The sequence below is a fragment of the Phaethon lepturus genome, unplaced genomic scaffold, assembly GCF_000687285.1.
Source record: "Phaethon lepturus isolate BGI_N335 unplaced genomic scaffold, ASM68728v1 scaffold194, whole genome shotgun sequence".
Classification (NCBI taxonomy): domain Eukaryota; kingdom Metazoa; phylum Chordata; class Aves; order Phaethontiformes; family Phaethontidae; genus Phaethon; species Phaethon lepturus.
In genome coordinates this window covers 1-20,373 of record NW_010532499.1, presented here as the reverse complement: position 1 = coordinate 20,373, position 20,373 = coordinate 1, and the positions used below count along the sequence as shown (strand labels likewise).

Here is a 20,373-nt window from a genome sequence, read left to right as displayed (position 1 = left end):
GCAGTTCCAGAGAAACTCTAGAAACAGCCAAGTATACAAAGATGGTTTAAACTCCTTTAAGAAGCCATTAAGTATGCCACATTTGAGGAAGAATGAAAGTTTTCATCTGCCTCAAAAGAGAAACCTTTACTTGGATCAAAAATGAGGAAAGAATACGTTAAGGAAATTATTCTTGCTGCTCTGTGAAAAAGATTTTGTTCATGAAATCTCACAGAATTTCACAAAAGGATCGCTTACATATGCAGAAGAGTTCATTTAAGCCTGAGGTCTGAATCATTAATATATAGTCCCTTGAATTTGGCAGCACCACTAAAGTGCATATGGTACATAGGTCACAACAATAACCTAAAAAATACAACTCAGTAAGATTTATTTTTTGGGAGGAAAAAAAGAAATTGGAAAATCCATAGTTCTTGAAGCTTACCGGTTAACAAAACACTTAAGGACATCATCGTGTTTGCAGACAAATTCTATAAAACGAGGTGATGTCATCCTGTTCAAAGAAAATCATAAGACACTTTTGGCTAATGAAGTTGAAAAGAGTTTAAATTATACAAATTGTTGCGCTTTTTTAATAAAGTGCTATGCAAATAGAAACTGATGTTGTTCAACTAGTCAATCGTGAAACTAAATACTCTGCAGCATTAAAATTTCCTAATAAACTAAAGAAAAGGCAAAAAGGCCAATAATTAAGGTCAAGCAACCTGCCCACTAACTGTTATTAACTATATGAACAAAAGAAGTTCAAACTAATGGAGATACACACTCTCCTACTACCCTTCCAGCTTTCAATACAACAATTTCAGCAGATATATGGAGGGACTGACATTATATGCACAATATAGATGATACGCATATTGTTCTATATTCTTGTTCATTGTATAAAACTCCCACCACACACTTTGTAAATTGCGGTGAGGAACAGAGCTAGGAAGAAATAACATTACAAACTTAATAATGGGGGACAAGGTGGTATTTAATAGTTTCACGAAATAGAAAAACTACTTGCCCGGCAAGCATCTCATACACTAGTATGGAGTTTTATTTTTTTCTCCTATATATATATATGGAGAACCAGGGAAGGGTTAACATGGGTGCAAATTTTACTCCATTTATTTACATCTATGTTCTGCATTTTAAAAAAAAGATAAATTCTTAATTGGATCCTTTAGCTTCAGCAAAAGCTAAGGAATACTTGCAAACAAGAATAAAACCCTCTCAAGTGCCTTGAAAGGTTGTGAAAAATAGTACTTTAAGTACTCCAGGATAACAATCCCAGAACTGTTCCCGTTTCCCTCGCCAATTTAGACAAGAGCTGCTTATTTTACATAAAACTGAGCTATTTTTCTTCTGTCCCTTACTTTGTTTTGAAGAAACAAGTCTCACCATATCCTTCCCACACAAAAAACAAACAAGCAAATAAAATCTTCCAGAGACCAAATATGAACATTTTAAACATACTTCTGGTCTGAGAGATGATCTGAAAATATTAAACTACTAAAAGGAAATCTTTCCTGAAAGGCAATGAATTCTCTCTACCTGTAAATTGCCACACAGGCTGTAAGATGCAATATACAGAGAAGAGGAAAAACACACTAGCATACACTCGTCAGTTTTGATGCTGAAAAACTTGGAACATTGTATTTCAGTATATTAAGGAATGCCTGGATTCAGTATCAGTATTTACAGAAAAGCAATCATGACAAGTTAAAGAAAACATCAGTAGTTCAAATGTTGTTAACTAGCTAATTTTCCATTTAAGCATGAAATGCCATCTTTATTGTATGAATATTAAGGAACAATGGAAAACTGAGCTCAGTTTACTGTCCTCCATTAAACATAAAGATACTCAAATCTAACATTAGAGACATTTTAAATTTTGTCTGAAAATGTCATTCGTTATAATTTCAAATGTTATTTGAAGGTGGCACAATGGTGTAATGCAGTACTGCTGCCAGTTATTCCTATTAATATGAAAACCTCAGTAAAACAGATTAAGTCTCAGATCTTTGTACTTCTCTACATAGTTCTGAAAAGCCCTAAAGCAACACAAAATTCAGGTGCGCTCTACCTTTACTTTCCTGCATCCCAGGGAATTCTCCCAGTTGTCACTGAAACACTTCTTACTCTCCTAGTTTCTAGGATAGCCACTCTCAATTAAACTTATGTAGTATCCACAGGAGTTCTCTCTAACCCAAAGTGGAAATTATGGGACAGACCTATCAGACCCTTGCACAGACTGCATCACTTCTCCAATGGAATTTTCACATAAAGAGGTAAATTGTGGGGAGGAGTGGGGCAAAGAAGGTACTTAATCACTTCTATAAACATTTCTGCTTTTCATTTGGCTGCTGTAAATAATACTTTACTGTCATTTTATCTTAGCAAGGTTTGCTGGAGATTTCAAGGGAAATAGCTAGCCAGCAGTTCCTTTTTCAAGGTGGAGTAAAACTAAAATTGAAAGCACTGAGGGGTTTGTGGAACGTGCTGATTCCCAGATAATCTTTGAGTGTGTCCCAGACAAACAGTACAGGACAGTGTGAAAGCTTTTATTCCACTAGGTTTGGCAGAGAAAGAAAAACAGTTACAGTGGCTGGGAATAACCAAGAGTCATCATGTAATGGGAAACTTGCTGCCAGATTCCTCAGGGAGCTTGTAATACCACGATACTTGCCTAATCCTCCACTCAAGAGGGTCAACGGATCCCTTCCTTGCAAGTTCACAAATATAACCCATAACAATCTTGGACAGACCAAGTTACAGTGGACACGCTACTTTTTCTTTTTAAACTAGACACTGATGTTATTTAATTTACTTAAGTTGTAGTGCTTGTTCCACACAAAACTATATTTGCCAACCTGGCAAACAAGATTCCAAGTGAGCATTACTTTGAGACTGAACTCCCTTTGTTATAGACTTTTGCAATATAGCCAAAAAAGTTGTGCCCCAGCTGTGATTTTCATACACAAAAGATAATTCCCACTTTTTTCTGAGCTTATAGCTGTTGTTGGATAACCACATTAAATTCAGGGATAATTTCACATTAAGAACCAACAACAAGAAAGCTAAGTTTCAAGACATCAAAATTACATTATCTGCAAGTATACCACATGATTACAAAGACCTGTTAGACATTCAGTAGAAATCTGCCCCAACACAGCTACGTTCACAGGCAGCAGCACTATGGAAAATTTGCTGTGCTGTTTGGTGCCATTAAAGCCCAGGGGGGGAATCATTCAAACTGAACTAGGGACAGCATTAAAAAAAACACACCCCTGTGTCACTAATATCATCTGGTCAGCACCAACATTCTTCCATTAAAGTATATATGATTTTAAAAGGGTAACAGTTAAGGTAACAAACAGGAGCCCCTCCTTACCCCTGAGGCATCTGACAGGAACAACACATGTAAAACGCTTGAATGACAGCACTTAGTCTGTTTGCTGTCATGGAGATAACATCCTGGCAATCAGCACAAGCTTCCTGCTTCCCAGGAACATCATATGTTTTCAACTCGCCAGCACCAGTGGATAGCTCTTTTCTGCCCTCAGTTCCTGCAGTGGCAAAGGAAGGTGTAGGAGTAGCATCTTGCTGATCTGGTCCTTTTTGCTTCAGTAAAATAGAAGTAATGTTGGCAGAGTCCCTTTTGTTTTTCATCAGCTCTGTGGCTATAAGAACAAGCCACTCATCTAGAGAATGCCAGAGCAGTTCCAGCGGCTGCAATAAACACATGGAAAACAGACAAAAAAGGAACATGTTGGTATTAGATAATATTAATGACGTGATAATTCTTTTAAGGCAAATAAATATTATGCACAATTAGAAACTTTAAATGATCCTTTAGAAGTCATGTTAGAGATAAAGAGTCAAATACTCATAAAAAATTCTGTACTTGTAGCCTTAGAGCACAGAGAAGATTTCAGATAGAAGGAAAATAATCAGGCAGCAGATGAAATCAAGATAAAATAATTTAGAAAGGGTGAAACACCGAACTATTTAACAGAGTTTGGCCTCCCAGTTGGCCTCCGCACACTACTGCTGCATTCAAGCAGAGAGACAGTAACACACATGTTGAGTTTCCAGAATAAAAGTGTGTCAGTTCTTTTTTAAGGCCCTGGTCAAAGAAGGTCCCTGTACCAGGCAGATGGAGCAAATCCCAGAAAATGCCACTGAGATTCAGACACATGCACATACCTAGCAAGATGTGCTTTATGCATAGAGTGAGCTCATACAGATCATTTTGATAGTATCTCAGATGTCTTAGAGTAAGGGTCACTAAGAGCTAGCTTTATGAAACAGAAACAAGTATCAGTAGATTCACATGTCAATTTTTAAAGCTATAAATTTTATTTTATCTGAACAAAGTCATTCTTTATTCACTGCCACCAGCTTAAAATCAATATAAACAAAATCTGGTACAACCCCATCATTACACATTTGCTCTGAGATGCAGGCCTACTGCGGAGAAGAAGGTCCGAGACACCTGTGGCTTTCACATGAGCATTTCAAAAAAACATGAGGGTTGACTGTGCTGCCTCTTAATGGTGTTTAAGGTGATGTTTCACAAGCGCACAGTCTAGTGAGTACAGCGATGTGTATCCTACAGGGAGGCAATTCTGACTCAAGTCTTTCATACAGTTCCAAAAGTAAGAGCGAACTTCTAAATGCACACCTTTTTCCATATATTACTGTAACATCAACATTTTTCACCAATTAAAAGCATTCAAAGACTTCGCAGATATTGAAAATTATGTTCTCATCTTCTAAAGTTGCCTTTAAAAATTAAGAGCTATTTGCAGCATACTGTACCAGAAGTCTACACTATCTGGAGCACTATCAGTACACCTAATAGCTCTCAACACACAATAAATTACTCCTCATAAAAGCTATGTATTAAAAAATTCTGTTGACATTTACCATTAAAAGATTTACCATTATGCTTCCATTTACTCCCAAGACGACGTTTGGGGAAAGCCAGCCTGGTCTCTAAGACTGGCAGGCTTTGCTCAACATACAGCATGATACTCACTCAATCCTTGTGCTCCTAGTGACCACACATTTCTCAAATGGTGATCTGAATACCTCCAGTGTAGGCACCATTTTCAACATAAATGTCTGCCATACAGGATCAAGTTAACGTCTTTCCAAGACCTACTTGTCAGACCTTCCCCACAAAGCATAATGTAGCAAAACTTTCTTATGGACTCACTGAATATATGGAAGAATTAAAATGCAGCTGTGCTCTTAACATGTAACTCACAAGCAACTGGGTAGCTATTTAGTAGGACACTGAAGTGTAGTTTCCTTCTCCCAAACTTTTCCATGGTTAGTCTGCCTGACACCATTTTTCCGCTGGTATCTTATGTTTTATCTTTTATTTCCCACAGACCTAGCTAGCTTTTCAGAATTCCTGCAACTCATTTGTTTTTCCAAAGCTAGTTTTTCCACAGATTCTGATCACAAACTCATTCAGAAGTATAGTCAAGTACAGCAACTTCAACATTTCACTTTCTTTTTTTCTAGTCTAACTTCAGGACATAAAGCGCTCCTCTAAATATTGCCCACCACCTCCATATCCATGGCTGTCAGCATTTTAAGTTAGCATGCATGATCAGACCTTTTTGAGCATAATATGGCCATAATCAATCAAACCGTTAGCAGTATTTTCTCACAACTACAAGTCAGCATTCTTCCGTCAATTCTTACTATGAACAACATATTAAACACAGAGCTCCACCCAACCTTCAGTTTTCATATCTCGCACTTGAGAAAAGTTTCTTTAGAACTATACATCTGAATCTGATCAAGTACCAAGCTTTTACGGCTGCACATCTCATCTCTCAAATGCAAGGACTTAGCTATGCAATGCCTTCCGCTTTACCCGCTTAGAGAGCAAGACACTAGAAATCAAACCCATATTCAAACTGTGACATTGGAGCAAAATCTTTTGCCAGGTGACAGATAGTCTTTTAAGACACAGGGAGCAGGAGATCACTAATCCATGAAGTGACAGTGTCACAGCAGAGAAGTCAATCCAATTCTAGAAAAGAATCATATCTGAAATAAGGAAAAAACATTACGGGCTTCCAAACTTTGTTCAACCAGACAGCAACATTTTGCAGCAATTTTCCCTAATATGTGATCAAACTAAACAGCAATTGGAAGAGTGATACATGAAAAAGTAATCAACGTAAACCTGGTCAAAATTACTAGTCATAAAGTTTCTCACTGGTAGGATGTCATTTGAGTTAGCAGTAGCTTTTTTTAAGATTGGGTGTCAAAATTCAATGATGATCTTATTTCTTGCAAGGTCAGTACAAGACTGTACCTTAATTAGCTAGTGTTTCCACTTTAAAACATTTGGATAGGCCTGAATTGACCAGGCCTGTAATGAATTACATACAGGGAACTTCAGTAAAGCAAAGATGGCCCCATGATTTTCTTGTCTTTGTCAAGCACTAACATTCCTCAGTAGCCTCAGATCAAGATACACTCACATTTTCTATCCCTTCTAAACCAGATTACAGTGACAACTCTTCAAAATATGTTCAATCAAAGTGGTAACACAGAAAACCTTAACACAGAATTAAGAAATAAGTCAGAAAAAAGTTTTACTTCCTTTCTTTTACTGGATAAAATATGCTCTTGCACCAGCTTTTTAAAACGAGTTATGACGTACATCTTTGAAGGTCATCAGATACAGATCTATTTGGATCTAACAAGAGTTCATTCAGAAGGGAGAGAAACAATCCCTTATACCATACAATAAGGCCTGATAATGGTCTTTCGCATATCCCACAAGAGCACCACAAGACAGAACTCCTGTCACTGCTACCCTCTGTTCTCCCCAGATAAAAGTTTCCAGGTCCATTCTTGAAAGAAGACAGTATTGAAGAACAAATTAGCTTCCTATATGGTAAAGAAAGACAATAGAAGTCTCCGCTCACTCAAACAAACAGCATTCAGAGAAGTGGGTAGTGACCTGTATACTTTCTTGTGCTCTGGAAAGTACGCAAGACCTTACGTAGCACATGAACCAGCAGTCTGAGACTTGTTTTTCCCCATAAAACCTGTATCAAAATTCAAATTATCTACAGCATTTATCCCCACAACTGAATTTTAAAATCAGCAGCAAATTTCAGGACATGGTTTAGTGGGCATGGTGGTATTGGGTTGATGGTTGGTCTTGATGATCTTAAAGGTCTTTTCCAACCTTAACGATTCTGTGAAATTCCAATTTAAAGCTACTTTGCTCTGAAATTTCAAATATTTATCTCAAATTTAAATTCTTTACATTTCATGTTGACTTTTTTAATACAGATTTAACTCCTGTTTTGGACCAGCAACCTCTGTGGTTTCCTTAGTCTGTACTGAACAGTTACACAGCCTATATTCAAGAAAACGCAAATAAAACAAAAACCAGAAAAGGAGTTCTGTTGCAGTGACCTGCATGTCCCACATGCAAGTACCGGTACCAACAAAGACATACAACTGTTTGCTAGGTTTTCAAGGAGCCTCTCTACCACTGTAATAATCTAGAGATACAGTGGGCTTTTTTCCCTTCTCCCAAAAGGCAAAAGGGATCATCACAACTACATTTTCAAGGAGAGGACAAAAAAGGAAAAGGAAAGGGAAGGGAAGGTAGGAATAAGAGAGAATGGGAAGTCACTCAATTGACTCAACTATGTCCCACTATCCAGTTACTGTAAATTCAGGGAAGAATAAGCTAGTCCAACCACAACTGAAGATTAACCCAGCGTGGCCAGACCAGTATGCCCCTTTCTCAAATGAAAATAAATTCTCATCAGCAGTTTTGTGTTAAAGTTTGAAATGTAAATCAACCTTAAAAGTATCACAAAGACAAAAGTGGCCCTAATGAAGGGCTGCCTCACTTTTAATACTTCTAACATAACTAAATTAAAATAACAGCAATAATTTTTAAATCATCCTGAAATTTTTGTATTGTTAGCTAATGCAACAGTAATATATGTTTTGCTCTTATTAAAAAAGTGTTGTTTTTACACAATTAAGAATTATTGATATTTTCTGAGACAACTGTGCTAGTTATGTAATATAAGTCTACCACAAAAGACTTAACTTCATACTAAATTAAGAAACAATTCTTTCAGCATACAAAGTAGTTTGGGCACACAGATAAGTGATTCTGATGAAATACAACTTCCTTTGCAAATTGAGATTGAATGTTTTTGTTTTATAGTGAGTTCTGAAGTGATCTGGAGTTGAAAAGCATGCAACCTTCATTTTATTTCCTTTTTGTCCTATAAGCAAACATAAAATGCACGGAGATGGGGTCAACTACTCCTAAAACCTTGAGAAAAAAAAAAGTAGCAGAATACACAGAAAGGTAACAGAATATCTCAGTGCAGACAGTTTGTGTATTAAATGCATTTAACATCTGCTTGTAGTTTAATCTGGTATATTTAAGCCATTTTTCATTAAAACTTAGAAAATGCTGTATTTAATAAAGTTATTCTTGCGATTGGGGTAGGGCTTTGTTTCTGGCCACCATGTGCCAATCTAGCTCAACATATTTTAGTGAACAACTCTAAAGGACAATTACTACATTGCATACTGTACAATGCATTACATTTTGCACACTAATGCTTGAGTATGAAAAATAATGTTTTATATTCATTATATAAATCAATTCATTATTAAAACTACTTTGCCACCAGAAAAAACAAACATGTGTGTTGGTTTTTAAATAGAATAATGCTTTCCTTCTTTTCAAGATTAAAAATTTAAACAAAAACAGAGCTACTTAACTAAACAAAGTTACAATTAGAGTATCATCGTTCATGACCTTATCAATATAGCTCTGTCGTAACAGTCATTACAAGTAACCTGATGAATACATCATATCATCAAATAAATGCAGTAATTTCAAAATATCATTTTCAGAAGACCCTGAAATGCAAGGGTTAAGGAAAATTCTCATATTATCATTGGCATCTAAATTTGGTGATATGAACTATGCCATATAAGAGGATGGAGGGAGATGGGGGAGAAAAAAAGAGACTTTACCATTTAGTTCTTATTATTTATGTGCTCTGAATATTATGTCAGTTATATACCCAACACAGATAGAGTGGCACACAGGAAACCAGAACTGCTTTACAGAAAGGCAAGCTACGATTTTATACAATGGGTCTCCTCAACCAATAAGTATTAAAAAAAAAAACCCACACACCTTCAGGAATTAAATATCTAAATGGCAAGCATCTAAAGTGTTTGAAAACAGCTGAGAATCAATAATCTTATGAGAATGGTAGTAAGCTGGTATGTTTCAAAGCATGTAAGAAAAAAATTCAAGAACAGCTCGGGAAAAAAACTTCATGATCACAGCAAAAACGATGAACAGATTAAGAATTCAATTATTTCCATTTACCTTGTGAAGCTGGATTAAGCTCAATGGTTAGAACTCACAATGATTCTCCAAATATCATTTTGAAATTACATTAATACAATCTATTATATTAGTATTACCACATTTTGAGATTACTACAGTCTTAAATAAAATAATAGAAATAAAAACAAAATTTACCAAAATCAGCTGAGTAACTAAGCCTTCAACATCTAATAAACAATACATTAAACAAGAAATAAACAGAAATCATAAGATGAGATGTGCATCAGTGGTCAAATGAATCCAGTGGAAAAAATCATTAAGGAGAAGGAAAGAGGTGAGTTTAACTTAAAAAGGGATAGGGACATCAACCAAACTTACTTCCTGTTCATGAGATGTCTGATTAATGAATGCATGCTTTGTGAAATTCATCTCTTTAACGTCTATCTTCCTAACAACATCATATACTTTTCTGACCTTGAACACCTGACTTCTTGGAGTTTTATTTCCATTGTAGCCCATGTCATTTCCATTACTGGGAGAGGATGGGCCAATGCGAAAGACATGGCAAAATATCCTCACGATCCTTAAGAGACTCTTCATTTGAGCTTCATAATTACTTGACAAGCTGGGGGAAAAAATGGAATATTTAAGTTTCTTTTCCTAGATAAAACAATTTAGTATATTAAGGAGTACACAATCTAATGGTAGAGTCTGACACACATGCTGAAAAAAACCCTAATCTTTAAACCCTAATGACTTTTAGTTTTTCTTTCCTGCGCTAACGCCAAACATCAAACATGAGCGCTATAATCTTACTAACACATACTCAAAATTTTAACTAGAAGTGAAATAAACAGGAAATTCCATATCTTGAAAAATACTTCATTAGTTTCTACATACATGTACACTTCTTATGAGCCACAGGTAAGAAATTCAACTTACTACAGTAAGGATCTCAGTTTATGAAGGAAGGATCTCAATGTTGAAAAATTGGGATATCCAGTTGAAAATGTTCTTCAATACAGAAAATATAGCATGCAATGGTAAAAGTGTACTGACTGATCAGATATGCTGCCTCATCCCATCCTCACCTAGCTACTATCCTAAATGCCCATTAACTACCTCAATTAGGCAAGGGATCAGGATGGTAAAGATGGCACTATTTCCACTCAAAAGAAACATGATCCAAAAGATCCTGCATAAAAGCACCAATAGGCTTTTTATTTACTCAATAAATATATTAAAAATTTTCTGCCTTCTTAACTGAACTGGCCAACACTGAACTCTGTACAAATACAGTGTAGAATCTGAGATATTCATGAGTTCATGCACAAGCAAAACATTCTCCATCAAATTCAATTTAGTTTTCTTTCTTTAAACCCCAAGCAGGAAGAATTCTTTTATCTTGAACACATAAAAACTGCAAGAAATTGAAACTTGTCTACTGAACTCTACTCACTTATAAATATTACACACGTGAGTACATATTCAGTTCTACCCTTAAAGTACCTGCAACTTAAAAGCACACTTTTTAACTGTAAGGTCAGTATACACCAGAAAACTGACACCTTAGAGGATGCTGTAAACCTCTGATGCAACTACTAATCCATCAGTTCACAAATCTGAAACATAGCTACTTGTAACATCACAGTACCTATCATGACCTCACTCTCCCTACTGCATGGGTAAAAGCAAAAGACTTACTTGTTTATAGCACCACATTGTAATGACTGCCAGCGAGGTGTTAATTTTAAAAAAAGGCACACATTAAGAATTCAACCAAACTGATATACGAAGTACAACTATCTTGTCTCAATTTAGACTTCAGTCAGATTAAGTTTTCAGTAAATCTAATTAAGAAAGGAATACAAAGAGTAAACAATGCAAGAGTAGGAATGTTAAGTTTTTGTCCTGGTTTTGGCTAGGATAGAGTTAATTTTCTTTCTAGTAGCTGGCATAGTGCTGTGTTTTGGATTTAGTATGACAATAACATTGGTGACACACTGATGTTTTAGTTGTTGCTAAGTAGTGCTTATACTAAGCCAAGAACTTCTCAGCTTCCCATACTCCACCTGTGAGGAGGTCCACAAGAAGCTGGGAGGGGGCACAGCCAGGACAGCTGATCCAAACTGGCCAAAGGCATACTCCATACGATGTCATGCTCAGTATATATATTGGGGTGAGTAGGCCAGGGGTGGACAATCACTGCTCAAGGACTAGGCAGGCATCGGTCAGTTTGTGGTGAGCAACTGTTTTTCATTTGCACCACTTGTCTGTCTTGTGTTTTATTTCTTTTTGTTGTTTTCTTTTTCATTACAATTTTTATCATTATATTTCAATTATTAAACTGTTCTTATCTCAACCCACAAGTGTTCTCACTTTTACTCTCCCAATTCTCTCACCCATCCCACTGGGGTGGCGGCGGGGATGGTGAGCAAGCAGCTCTGTGGTGCTTAGTTGCCAACTGGGGCTAAACCACAACAGTTTTCAACCAGGTAATGAAAATTCCCTGGCTGGCGGGCCACAATTATGTTACCAGAAGCCCTGGTCACAGCCACAAACTAAGCTTTAGAAAAAAACCAGAACAAACTCAAAAAAAAAAAATCTTTGCTTGTATACCAAAAGAATCTATAAATACAAGAAGTTACCTCAAGAAGCTAACTTAAGTACTGGAAAAAAACATTTCAGTTGAGGTTTATCATCCCTCAGCAGCAGTGTTTTCCTGGTGAAATTTCAGTTTAAATTTCCTGGTCTCCAAAAAAAGGACTTACATAAACAGGAAAACTTTGAAGTGCTTTTTTTTTTTACTGAAGCTTTTACCAGCATATTTGTAAACATTCAGCTAGGCCCAATCTGCACCAGCAAGACCAAATCATGTCATACTACAATAATTTCTCTGAAAGAGGAAATATGCAATGGAGGTTACGCTAACTGAACAGGGTCCTTGCTGGTGTTCAAGGCAGAAGTCCTCAGGCAGAAGCTTGGTGGCACTGCTGGCTACCTGCTAGAAGCATTACAAAAAACAACTTAAGACACTTCCGAACTACACAACCAACAAACTCAACAGCAGTGGGCTGCGGGATAGCACCCAGGAAACTAACAGTGATGATGCTAGTTCAGCCATGCAAGAGTATCATTATTGGAGGTTTTTGCATACAGAGTGCATTTTACATACTATTTGTTGGAAGGAGCAGAAAAAGGCCCAAGCTCAGAGGTCTGTATTCACCAAGTACTACCTTTATCCTCATTATATTAATAATAAAGCAACTTAGCTAAAGTAAAGATTGAAGCCTCTGACAGCAAACGAACTGGAGAGAACTGAGACACAGTTTTTGTCATACTGTTTCTTGTAATAGAAAAAGAAAATAATTCCATTTCCCCTGTGACACACTACAAAACACGAAGTACCAGAAATGTGGGCCAGTAAGAGTCCACAGGACACCCTAAGTACCAGCATCTCTGGAAATGCCTGCCCATCCAATCCAAAGCTTCCAACTTGTCTTCAGCCTCCACTAGTCAACATACATGCAACAACACAGGAGTACATACCAGCTCAAATTCAGAAACAGTACAGGCACATAGATACTGTTTCTACAGCCTTACTGAGGGAACATTGCTCAATACTCAGGAGCAGTAACAGTAATAAATCAAATCTAAACACACAATCAGTTTAATTTATCACTGAAGATATTGAAATAGAAATAAATACTGCCTCATATGATCTAATCCAGCTACCACAGCTTCTGACAATGTCCGCACACAAAGCAAGTTTGAAACCCTTTCCTGCAGAATGGTTTTATGCTTTATCATAGTTTATTTGTGGGAGATCTATTGGCTCTAATGAAGTCTGGAAACAAAAAGAATGTGTTACAATTTAAGCTGATTAGACACTGAAGCCCAACAACAGCCAAAGTTCTTCAAAAAGTTATCTGTGCAACAACAAAATGTCATTAATATGTCTATGCACTTTAACCCCAAACGTTTGAGGGGTTTAAGTCTTTTATGCTCATCCATCGAGGCGAATGCTCATCAGAACAAGATTGTGATGAATGCAGTCATGAATTTCCTAGCATTGTCTGGGAGTTATGACCTGCTATCTACGAGCTCCATCCAAATTTAACATGACTGATGGTGAAGGGGGAAAAAAAAAAAAAGCACCTAGAACTAAGACTATATTATTTAGTATCCATCTAACCCATAGGATCCTCATGCTCCAGCCCCAGTTGGAAAGAAGCATTCAAGGTCCTATTCCTCTACAACCTATACTGATGGGTCTCTCCAATTACAGAGCACTCTTTTCCAAGAAGCCAGCCAGAACATGTTAGTAAGGCATTCTTTCAGACTCTTGACCTCTTTCGGAAAAGATTTTCTCAGCGTCTAGTAAAGCATAAAGGTCAGAGCAAATTCTGCTAGCTACTGAAAACAGTAAAATGTTAGTGGTGTTCCAACAGATTACAGATGAGACATTTTGCACAAACTCCCTCAAACAAATGCCACAAAAAACAGGGAAGCGTACTAGGAAAATATTCTTGCCTATTTTATGTGTTTCTTCTTTGTGCTGCTGAGACAGCACACTGGTAGATGAAATTTTTGGTCTCATATTAGTAGCCATGGGAAGAAATCAGAGCCAGCAGACAGACAAGTGTCTAAAATAAAAAAACCTCTCCTCACACGTATAAAGACAGCATGCAGAAAGCAAAGATGTGTAAGAGAAGAAAAAAGGAGAAGAAAAAAAAAAAGGAATTATTGATAGTTGTCTAAAAAGCTTCCCTTCCTAGAGATGACAGACAAACTAACCAAACAAAAAATACACTTCTCTGCAACTCAAGTTTCTAGGTGCCTGTAGCTATACAAGGACACCAACTTTCTTTCCTGAAGCCCTCATGAATACAGTGATCTAAACAGATGCTGTTATACAGAATCAGATTTGAGATCCACCTACTCCAGCATGTGTCCAGCATTAGATAGTTCAGATTATTAAGTAGCACTAACTACCAAGTAGTTTATCAATCTACTTATGATCCTCTCACACTTACCTAAGCAGTTTGTGACCATTTGTTGTGGCAACTTCAGCAAGACTTGTTAGGATTTTAAGATACTGGCTTTCACTCTGCTGAGACAAGTGTTCCAGAACTTGCCGTAACTGATACATTAAAACAAAAGAAATTGCACAGTGTCATGGAGCATCAAATCAACATTTAATTTAGAACATTATCACCCTAGCATTAATGTGTAGCAATATTAGTATAGGTCTATATTGTCCAACGTCTAATCTAACTTTAGTTAATGTTTCATTATAATTTACAAAGATTACTAAAAAGATACACATTCTGCTCTGAAAAGATACACATTCTGTTGTCAATGTATGTACTACAGGATATGTAATATTACAGAATGCTATGAATACTGAATGCTTAACCATGTATTATTAATTCTTAAGAATAACTTCTTTTCATCTGAAAAAAGAGTGGGATACACTTTCAACTTCTGAAAGCTGAGAGCGTATCTTGAGTTTCATAATTCATAAAATTTACCTTTCTGCCCAGTTCACTCCTTGATTAGCTTATGACACAGTGTAAATGAACCCTGGATCCTACAGTTTGCTCTCACTACCTTCTTTTTTGCTCCAGATACTGAATGTCCTTCCTTGGATAAGAAGTCATACCCTGCCAATCAATAATTGTTATGATTACCCTCTTCTCAAAATTGCCCTATTTTGCTAATACCATCACTTCGCTCGCAAAGACTAGATGTTGCAAACGCTCAGACACTGCCCTGTCTTCAGCTCCTTTGTTCTACATTTTTCTCCAGCCTACACTATTTTTTTTGCAGATAAGTTAACTCTTCAGTGGCACTGTTCTTCATGCATTCCTACTGTATCCTCATTTACTCCCTTCTCTCTCACTTTCAGAAAGGTTGGTAATCCTTCTCACAGAACTTCAGAAAGATAGAATGAAAAGAAATCTCACGAAGGTAATCTAGTCCAACACTCTGCCCCAAGGCAGGAGCACTTGTATCTGCAATCCAAACTGGCTTGCCCAATTTGCCTGCCCGGTTTTTAGGTGTCTTCTACTCTGGAAGCCTGGCAGTTTCACAAAGTTATCTCTTCTAATATTTCCTTGACCATGTGAAAGTTTTTCCTCAGTGTTCAGTTGAATCTCTAGCTACAAATGTCTAAGGCAGTATCTTTCTCCATGCAGTCTGTCAATAATTTTTCCCAGTTTGTCAAGAACATTTAGAATGTGAGCCCTGACTTCTAACATACATCCAATCTCTTCATGTCATCACTTTCAGATAATATGAACTCATCATTATTCAATACTTTGGGCAGAAAAGCTCAGACTTGGCCACAGAAAACCATACTTAAAATATGCTTCCATTTTGGCAGTGAAGTATAACTATACCATGTATTATCTAATATATTTTGCATACACTCTCATTCAGACTTCGGTTTTGCACACGCCTCCACCATTACTCAGACAGACGAAACATTCTTCTTGTTTATGGTCTTTGCTTGTACAATATATGGTAGTATGCTTTTGCCATTTACCTTTCTGTAGAAGGTCTTTTTTGTTCCATGGTTTCAGTCCTTTAACTTTCTGTTATTTGAAAACCTCTACACCATCTCTCCATGTTTCTAATATACCCTTTGAGAATTCTCTCTGTCGTTTTACTTTGGAAAACTCAACCCTTTCTCAGGAATTTAAACACCATTTCTACACAGACTTATAAATCCTCAGTCTTGTAGTGGAAGTAATGAGATTACAGAGAACAATAAAAACTTTAAAAATCTAGCAAAAGAAGTTCAGTGAAGTAGCAACCAATACCTTACTAAATCTATTTTTTTTTTTCATTTACAGTCTGTAAGACTGTTTGCAGTTATTTTCAAGCAAACAATATATTAAAACCCCACAGCTAGCTAGATTTGGAAGAGGAAAAAAGCAACCCATGCTTCCTTCCCCCTACACAATCAAGAAACAAAAATAATTTTCCTTGCTTTTTCTTTGCTTTAGATTGCACTACCCCACCATAGTAAAAGAACCGCTGAAAAAGGAACAGAATAGTTTAATCTACAGCAATAATAACCACATGAAAATGGTTACATTTTCCATGGGGGAAAGAAAAGTACATAGTGGTCAACTACTGTGGCACTGACAGTCAACTGCTGGTAGTGTCTTCTAATCAGGACACTCATATTAAACAATGAGATCTCCGCAACACAAACAGACCAATAACTTTAAAACACATGATACTGTATTACCATGTTTTCCCGTAGATCTTCATTCTGCGTCATTTGAATTATTGTCTGGAAAAGTCTAGGATGATACTGTATTAAGACTTCACAAGTCTCTCCATACCCACCCTGAAAAGCAATAGTTCGAAAAACATTTAATTAAAAAGAAACATTAGAATTGGGTTTTACACTATTATAGGCATTAAAACCTACTGAGGATTAGAAATATATATTTTTTAATACTAAAAGTAGAAATACAATTCTAAAATAAAGTGAAATTCAATAATGTATCAAGGTTAGACACAAAATATTCGGGAGGTGATGGAATCAAATTCTTTCAGTGTATCAGCTCACATACCTCTGCTCCCTTTTTTTTTTTGAAGCAGTTTCCTATTTAGAAAGCCAAAGTTACATTTCAACATTTCCCCCAACAATTTACCAGTTATTAAAAACAGTGCAGTATTTAGCTTCTTTTCCCATTGCTGATGGATGACACATGTCTACCTAATTGCACCCAGACTTTAATCCCTCAAAACAAGTATTTTCCTAAAGGTACATAAGGCACAAATCTGACTTGTTAAAGGAAGAAATAGGATAACCCTATCATGAGTTTATTTAACTTCAAAATTAATACACTTGTACGATTCCACCTGTGCCTTAGATCAACAGCTCAGACTAACTTCACAACCTTTTGAGAAAAATGGGGTTTTTTGATAGAACAGAACTTAAATTTGTGGTTTATTTGTATCAGCTCTTATTTAACACAGTTGCATTTTTAAGCAGGCCCCTAACACTTGAATATACATCAAATTATCCATTGGTAAGACGACCATGTAATATATTAAATGCTGCAACTCCAGAGGCTCCTTCTCTTTGCATGACAGGTCATACCTTGCTTCAACGGTAACAGATTCATTTAATTGTTCCTGGTGCCAAAAACTTAAGTATTAAAATTGAAACCACCCAGAACCTGCAAGAATTAATGCATATCAGCTCTTCAAAATCAAGGTAACACCATGTTGACAAGAACTATATGAATCTATAATTTCAATCTTTTAAAAAAATGTGTATCTACTCTGAAAAGCAAACCTATAAGCAAAGAATAAACCCCTTGATGTGATGTAAAAGGAAAGAAAATGTTTTGTTTTCTCCTTTTTTACTTAGCAACATAAGCTTGTAAACCAGATGATCTTGAACACAGTATGATCATCACTACAAAACAGCAAACACCAGGTGTCACTACTCACACCTAAAAAAAGTTGACAGAATTTTGATGTATAAAGTGGTAGTCTAGAGATCAGAAAACTGGAGACTGAAGCAGACATTCAAAACACTAATCATAAAAACTAAGAATAGTACCATTAAGTACACACTGATATACTTTCTTACAGGTCTGTGGTTACAGGAAGCCTCAGAACTGAATAGACTTCATGTGCTTTTATGGTAATAGTAAGTCATTCTGCCATAATAAAGAGAAAAATCTAACTCTAAGCTTCACAGTTGAGTCAGTAGTGAGACAGTATAGTGACCTAGCACTTCTGAGCGACCAGAGCTGAGGACTTACTAGGATTTCTTATCTCCAAAAAGAAATGTTGTAACCTAACTTGATCAACACCTTCCACAGATAGTCTATGAAATGAAGTTTTACGGAGTTAAACATTCCAAAAATATCCCATGGGTACTGAAGACAGCAGTCTCTACCACATACACACAGCTACTTCAACTGCAGGTCTTAGTCATATGAGGAATCTCCAGAAATTAAATAATTTGATATTATTTTAATGTGGTAGTACAGCAAAAGATTTGAACATTTCAACTTTATCCTGCCAAACTAATGACATGTACCAGGTAATATGATGTCCACCAAGTGCAGTGGCTTGGGGTTTTTGAGGGTTTTTTTTAAGTCTCCAGTTCAGAGTTTTCTAGTCTGCTGATTACTAGCAAAGGTTCAAAAGCTTCTATTCATTCATTACGTATTATTTACACACTGACCTTAAATTGATCCTACAGAAAAAGGTGTAAGTGTTCACAAATCAAGAAAAGACACTCTAGCAAGCAGTACAAATAATATTTGATATGAAGCAAGAAAGACTGCATTTTGCACAGCACTTGAAGCTTAAGATTTTTGTTCCTTTTTCACTATCCAGATATAGTATTCAGAATACCTTTGAAAAGTACAAGTCAGCACCATGTAAGTTTTGTTTATTTGTAATATCTCTTCAAAAGAAAGTACATTAGTTCAGATTAAAAAAACACTCCTTTCGGCATGCCTTTACCCCTTACCTTTAACAGTTAAGCACCTAAACAGAGTCAATTACCATTAGGTCAAGGACTTTGACCATTAGGTCAAACTTCCTAGTCAAATAGCATTCTGCAAACCCTTTGTTTCTCAGGAGCTCAAACCTTGCAGAGTCTGTAATGGGATCTCACTGACACCTTTGAAGACTTTTGCAAGGGGTACAAAGTGGGAACCTCCCAAAAAATTATTTGCAATTTAATTGTGAAAAAATTATTTTTGCATTGCTGTTTTGCCAAAGGACTACCATTATTCATAGGCCTTAAAAATAAAAATATAACACTGATCAGGTAGTACTGTAGTAAGTGACAGAAGTTCACCAAAAAAGAGCATTGTTAATTCAAATACCTGTACACAGAGATCCAGTGGAGTAATACCATTTTTGTCTGGTAAATATTTAGCTCCTCTCATCAAAAGAATTTGTGCAGTGTCTCTCTGACCATGGCTATTCAAAGGAAGAGAAGAAAGAATTAATACAGCACTTATGCTCCACTATATGTCTGGCTTTATTGCATCTAACAAACAAAACCAACGTAAGCTAAGAGAAAACAAATAGCTATGGCATGAAACCAAGCAGAAACATAGGATGGAAGATAATGTCACTTATATTCTTCTACTTCCTTTCAAGGCCACTGCAGAAGCACAGTGCAAGATTAGGTATGGCCCATTTATCAAGCCAGAGTCATCCTCATCATTCAGAAATCATTCATCTTAGCTTAGCCTCATACATTATTTATATCCCTCAATACCTAGAGCATATACATTCCAAAACCCTTTCTTCTGAAGAAAATGAGAAACCAGGCACCAGTTATTAGATGTTGACTTCATTAAAAACACATTGAAAGGCTAGCTGACTATTGCCTTCACCAATATTTAGTGCATATACTGACAAATGTTAATACAGAAGTATCTAAAGGGTGAAATGAAAGACTAATAGAAAGGACATAGCAATTAAGGCTATGGATACAAGTTTTTCAATGAAGTTATAAATCACAAACTAGTTTGTAGTGCACCCCTTACACGAATTAATATGAGTATCTGCTGTCCTGGAACACACCAAGGCTGCCTACACTAACAGTTCAGGATAGGCAGAGGAAAAGCGACAATTAACAGCTGAGGGGCAAGAGGTAGCGTCACTGGTTTCTCAGTAGTTCCCAGCTGAGTTCTCCTCATCCATGTCCTTCCAGCCCTGGAAACCAACAGATTAATCTAATGTACTGTGCTTTGCCCCAGTGCAGAGAGTCAGCTACCAGGTCATAGAATCATAGAATCTTTGGGTTGAAAGGATCTCAGAAAGGAACTAAGACTAACAGCCTGCTGCAGCAACTCCTCATCGTAGTTCTCTAGACTAATTGCATAACCCAACACCTTGGAAAAACAGGTGTTTCAGAGTCAGACTTTGAGCACTGACACCCCTTCTCCAGCCATCACCAGCCACTGCTACCACAGAATCATTAAGGTTGGAAAAGATCT

The 20,373-nt window shown here is 36.6% G+C and overlaps 1 protein-coding gene across 1 annotated transcript in view; it reads right to left on the bottom strand.

The window, feature by feature from the left end:
- Positions 1–19,345, bottom strand: part of HACE1 (HECT domain and ankyrin repeat containing E3 ubiquitin protein ligase 1) — a gene marked incomplete at its 5' end in the record, with an annotated part of 36,193 nt that extends 16,848 nt beyond the window's left edge. Inside the window, 6 exons of the mRNA XM_010284837.1 lie at positions 425–493; positions 3,380–3,717; positions 9,749–9,995; positions 14,407–14,513; positions 16,632–16,733; positions 19,249–19,345. Of these exons, the coding sequence (XP_010283139.1) occupies positions 425–493; positions 3,380–3,717; positions 9,749–9,995; positions 14,407–14,513; positions 16,632–16,733; positions 19,249–19,345 (960 nt within the window). The remainder of the gene's footprint in view (positions 1–424; positions 494–3,379; positions 3,718–9,748; positions 9,996–14,406; positions 14,514–16,631; positions 16,734–19,248) is intronic.
- Between the last annotated feature and the right edge of the window lie 1,028 nt (positions 19,346–20,373).